The sequence below is a fragment of the Rhinatrema bivittatum genome, chromosome 5 (assembly GCF_901001135.1).
Source record: "Rhinatrema bivittatum chromosome 5, aRhiBiv1.1, whole genome shotgun sequence".
Lineage (NCBI taxonomy): Eukaryota > Metazoa > Chordata > Amphibia > Gymnophiona > Rhinatrematidae > Rhinatrema > Rhinatrema bivittatum.
Genome location: NC_042619.1, coordinates 294,163,612 through 294,169,338, shown reverse-complemented (window position 1 = coordinate 294,169,338; position 5,727 = coordinate 294,163,612). Strand labels below are relative to the sequence as shown.

The 5,727-nt window shown below is 45.9% G+C and overlaps 1 protein-coding gene across 1 annotated transcript; it reads left to right on the top strand.

Moving 5' to 3' along the window:
* The first annotated feature begins 400 nt into the window (after window positions 1–400).
* Window positions 401–853, top strand: LOC115092440 (uncharacterized mitochondrial protein AtMg00860-like). The gene has a single exon (XM_029603272.1). The coding sequence runs from the start codon at window positions 401–403 to the stop codon at window positions 851–853; it is 453 nt and encodes a 150-aa protein (XP_029459132.1).
* The last annotated feature ends 4,874 nt before the right edge of the window (window positions 854–5,727 follow it).

Here is a 5,727-nt window from a genome sequence, read left to right as displayed (position 1 = left end):
TAACAGAGACAAAGGCCATGTCTGAATATATACAAGAAAATTTGGCAAAAGGCTTCATTCAGCCTTCCAAACCTCCTGCTGGAGCAGGGTTCATTTTTGTGGGGAAAAGGAACGGCTCCCTCCGGCCATGCATAGATTACTGTGGCTTAAACAAGATTACCAGAAGCACCGTTACTCCTTGCCATTAATCTCTGAACTTTTTGACAGGCTCCAAGGGGCCAAGATATTTATCAAATTGGACCTCAAGGGAGCTTACAATTTGGTCAGGATATGCCCGGGCGATAAATGGAAAACCACATTTAACACCAGCGACTGCCATTTTGAATATCTGGTAATGTCGTTTGGCCTCTGCAATGCTCCAGTTGTGTTTCAGAATATGATGAACAAGATCTTCACAGACATGCTCTACAGTTGCGTCGTGGTCTACCTGGACAACATCTTGGTATTTTCTCAAAGCATCCAGAGCCATCATCAGGACATCGCCAAAGTCCTGCAATGCCTAAGGGACAACCAGTTATATGCGAAGCTGGAGAAATGCTCTTTTGACCAGGAGTCTGTCCCTTTTCTAGGCTATGTGGTCTTGAGCCAGGGTTTCCAGATGGATCCACAGAAGACCAAGAGTATTCGCAATTGGCCTCCACCAACAGGCCTTATAGTACTCCAAAGATTTCTTGGTTTTATGAACTACTACAGATTGTTCATCCACCATTATTCAACACTGACCGCCCCACTCACAGCCATGACTTGTAAGGGAGCCAACCCCTCTCAGTGGTCACCCGAGGCAGTGACCACCTTCCAGGAGCTCAAGGAGGCATTCCTAGGAGAACCATGCTTGCGTCATCCCGACCCCTGACGACCCTTCATCGTCAAAGTAGATGCTTTGGACGTTGGTGTTGATGCGGTACTCAGCCAACATTCATAAGAACATAAGACATTTCCATGCTGGGTCATACCAAGGGTCCATTCAGCCAATCATACCTTGCACCCGTGCTCCTTCTTCTTCCAACGCTTCTTCCTGATTGAGCGTAATTATGGAATCGGGGACAAGGAATTACGATTAAACTGGCCTTCAAGGAGTGGCGTCCCTGGCTCGAGGGAGCGCAGCACCAGATCATGGTATATATTGACCACAAGAACCTCGAGTACCTGCACCACGCTCAACGCCTTAATCACAGGCAGGCCCGCTGGTCACTCTTTTTTACTCGGTTCAATTTCTTTCTACGATACTGGCCAGCCAATACGAATGTTCGAGCCGATGCACTCTCGTTCTTTCACCACAGAAGACGTTCCGGATATTCCACGGCACATCATTGATCCGACTAAAGTTCTCCTCTCTACCACACTCACAGTGCCATCTGGGAAGATGGTGGTTCCCTGACCATGTCGAAGGAAAATCCTCCACTGGGCGAATGATTCCTTGCTGGCAGGCTTCCTCGGACAAGCTAAAACTCTTTCCACTCTCCAGAGATTCTTTTGGTGGCCAACCATGAATAAAGATGCTCAAGAGTATGTGGAATCATGTCCCACCTGCGCTCATCAGAAGCCGCCAGTGGGCCATCCTCGGGGCCTCCTACAACCTCTTCCTGCACCTAGTGAGCCGTGGACACACATAGCCACAGATTTCATTGTGGATCTACCTCTTTCCAGTGGCAACAACACCATTTGGGTTACCGTGCACTGATTTTCAAAGATGGCTCACTTTGTGGCATTACCTAGTCTTCCTTCAGCCCCAGAATTAGCAAAATTGTTCATTCGCCACATCTTTCACCTCCACAGACTCCCGAGACATATACTTTCTGATCGAGGTGTTCAATTTATGGCCAGATTTTGGAGGTCACTATGTAAAAAATTTGATATTGCCTTGAACCTCACATAGGCCTATCACCCACAGGCCAATGGTCAGACAGAAAGGACGAACCAAACCCTGAAGCAATTTCTTTGGGCATATGTGAACTCTCGGCAGAATGACTGGTCCGACTTACTACCCTGGGCTGAGTTCGCCTTAAACTCTCACCAGTCTGCATCTACCGGGTCATCACCCTTTCAAGTGGTATACAGACACCATCCTCTGCCTCCTCTTCCACTACCCCTGTCTGTGTCTTCTCCGGCGGTGCAGGCTTCTGCAAAGAACTACACCAACTTTGGGAGCACACCAAACAACTTCTACAGCAAGCCGCCCAGAAGTTCTATGATACCCATCATCGGGCAGCTCCACAGTTTAACCCTGGAGATAAGGTGTGGCTCAGCACTCGCTTTATTCGCTTGAAACTGCCTTCAGCCTGCTTCGCTCCCAGATACATTGGGCCTTTTCCTGTACTTCACTGACTGGGTCTGGTCACTTATAGCCTCCGCCTACTCACATCGCTCAAAATTCATAAAGTCTTTCACATCTCACTATTAAAGCCTCTCATCTTGTCCGAGTTCTCCAAGAAACCACCTGAGCCCCAACCTCTGGCATCAGAGGAGGACAGTACTTATCAGGTGCAGGACATCCTGGACGTGAGGAAGCACAGGAAGCGATGGGAATATTTATTTATTATTTTATTTATTTAACAGTTTTTTATACCGACCTTCATAGTAAATAACCATATCGGATCGGTTTGCAGTTTAACAAAGGGAAAACTAGAGTAATAATTCAAGTAAACGAAAGATAACAATAGGTAGGAATAAGTCAAAGTTACAATCAACAGGGGGAGAGAACTTGGAAGCTTACAACAAGCTGGAAAGAAGAAAGGCCGGTAAAGTGTTGTTACCGTAGAATGAACAAATTAAAAAAACTTAAACAGTGCTATAACCTGAACGTCTCAGAGTCCATTTTATACAAGAAGACAGAGTGCCAGACCGGGTAGGAATGAATGCCAACTAGTAATTGACTGGTGGTTCAGGGAAGGCTTGGTGAAAGAGCCAGGTTTTAAGTCTTTTTGTAAAAGTTAAAAGGCAAGGCTCCAGTCTGAGATTTGATGGGATGCTGTTCCAGATAGATGGGCCTGCTATCGAAAAGGCTCTGTCTTTGGTCGTAGCGAGGCGTGTGGCTTTAGTGGGGGGGACATTGAGAGTGCCTTTGTAAATATCTCTAGTTGGTCTGTTAGAGGAGTGGAGTTTGAATGGTATTTCCAGGTCAAGTTGAAGTTGATGATGGATGGTTTTGTGGATTAAGGTGATTGATTTGTATAGAATTCTGAAATTCACTGGTAACCAGTGAATTTGTTATCTTGGGAAGGATTTGGTCCTGAAGAAAACAGCTGGGAGCCTGCAGTCAACATCCTTAACAAAGAACTGCTCAAGCAGTTCCATGCTTCTCACCCAAGAAAGCCCAACCCCCCGGAGAGGGGCCCTAAGAAGGGGGGGTACTGTTATGCCCGTCGGTTGCAGACGGCTGTGACCGCTGTTGCTCACCTCTTGCCTCACTGCACTGACTCCATTGGGTAAACTTGCAGCCTCTGCCAGCTATTGCCGGCCTGCCTGCCTCTCTTCCTGGGCCTCCCTGGATGGCGTGGTCACTGACGATCGCCATCTTGCCCTTGGAGTTCCTTAAGCACGCATGTTCTCAGGCCAGTCTTATGCACATCATGGCGAGAACCTCAGGAGCATCCACCCCGGATGACGTCATTCATCATGGACTCTTAAGCCGGCTGGTCCTGTCTGCCTATGACTTGGCAATGAGTTCCCTCATTGCTGAATCGGCTTCGCTCACTATGGACTTCCTGTTCCAGCTCCTGCTTCCTTAGCGTGAGACGTCTCAGGTACCTGGTCCTCGGGGGCCCTTTCCTCGTCTCTAGCTATCCACTCCTCAGAGGGCCTTGTGCCTAGGACCGCTGCCTGCCCAGTTCCCCAGGACTTCCTCTTGAACCATCGCTGCTTCTACAGTGAGTACTCCGCTTGCGGACCACTACCGTATCATCTCTACTGAAGAACCTTCATCGATGTACCCCGCTCTGCAGACCACTGCCGTATCATCTCTACCAAGGAATCCTCATCAGTGTGCCCCACTCTGCGGACCATTGCTGTATCATCTCTACTGAGGTAACCTCATCGGTGTATCCCGCTCTGCGGACCATTACCGTATCATCTCTACAGAGGGATCCTCCTTGGGAATACCCCACTTGACAGACCCCGTGGCACCTCAGTGTCTGTGTGACTTTCCTGATACACTCCCCATTCCGTGGGCAGTGTCCCTCTACTACTCTTTTGAGACTCAAGGACTTCCGAGCTATATCTGGTCAGCACCCAGTGCTGATGCTCTAGGCACTGACATCCTCTCTAGCTCCTGCTTTCCCTCCAGATCTCTACTCTCTCTCTCTCTCCAGTAACTGCTGTTCCACACACCCAGCAGCTGAGACCTCGCCTCCCGACGGTGAGGCTCATGGGGCTCCTCCCTGTGGGCAGTACCATCTCTCACCTCGGCCCAGGGCCCACATACCCTAACAATTAGAACATCGATCTTGAATACAGACTCATAATTAGTCAGCTCCAATAGTTCAGCATTGCATAGAGAAGGAGCATGTATTTGATGTATTATGGTGGACCATAATTGATCAAGTGCAATAGACTATCTGAGGAGGTGACCATGCAGCACGTTTAAATTACCAGGAACAATTCTGGATTTACAAATTAGGTGATGCCTAATGGCCTTAATGAAGAATTGTATTGTCTTCTTTGATGAACAGGTAGGGCTTCCTTTCCATTGGTTTATTTTTAAGCATGATGTTAAATACAAATACCATTCAGTAGTGGCTTTCGTCTCCCGTCCACACCAAACAAGTAGGTATGTTGACTGGAGTCTTGAGAGATGCACATCATCATTTCCCCTGATGAAAAAATGCAGTTTTTCAAAACATGGCTCTGTTGAGAAGTGCCTCAAGTCGCACAGAATATTTTTTAAGCTAAGTATTAAACCAATGAAGGATTTGTGGAGTTACATACATTAGTATTCAATTTGAACAAAAGACTTTTGATTTGTTTGGTGACACGAGTTTAATGGGACGTGTGGGTTTACAAGTTGTTTGAATGGCATTTGACTTTCACAAGCATGTTTGGAAAATTTTACAAAGAAGAAACATTATATAAAAAGAAAAAAAAATTTTTGTAACCGGTGGGGCTTCTGGCATATTATATGGTGGAAGGTGGTAATTTGATGATTATACGATCGAGTAAGCCAAGATGTTAAACCATTATGCTGGTGTGTTGTCAAATGGTCAAAATATGAAACTACCACTTTTCTACTTCACAAATTTTTTTTTGGTCCATTAAGAGTATTTTTGAACAGAAGTTTCATACCCCTGCATTTGAGTTAGCAGTGGTGGTTAGTATTTACAATTTTTTGTAAAAATAATTTTTGGCTTTTATAAGCAACATATGACTCAGTGTTATACAAGCCAAATAATCAAGTTCTGAGATAATCTGAAAGAGTAATCCCCATACAGCAGAGCAACGGGTTCTTACTACCTTCCAAAATAACATAATGCTCAGACAGGTCCAGAAGTCGTGTATAAAATCATTGGTAGGGGCTTCACACTGAAGACATTGTGGTGAGGTACACAACTTAGCCCGGTAGGCCCTTTCTTGTGAATAATACAATTGCCATAAGAATTTAAACTATAATTCTCTCAAAGCAATATTTTCGGTAGTGTGAACTATATGTTTGAAACAATATTGAATGTCCTTGGAGGACAATGTAAAGTTCAGTCCCTCGGACCATCATATAAGAGTGTCAGAGAAGTCATTCTT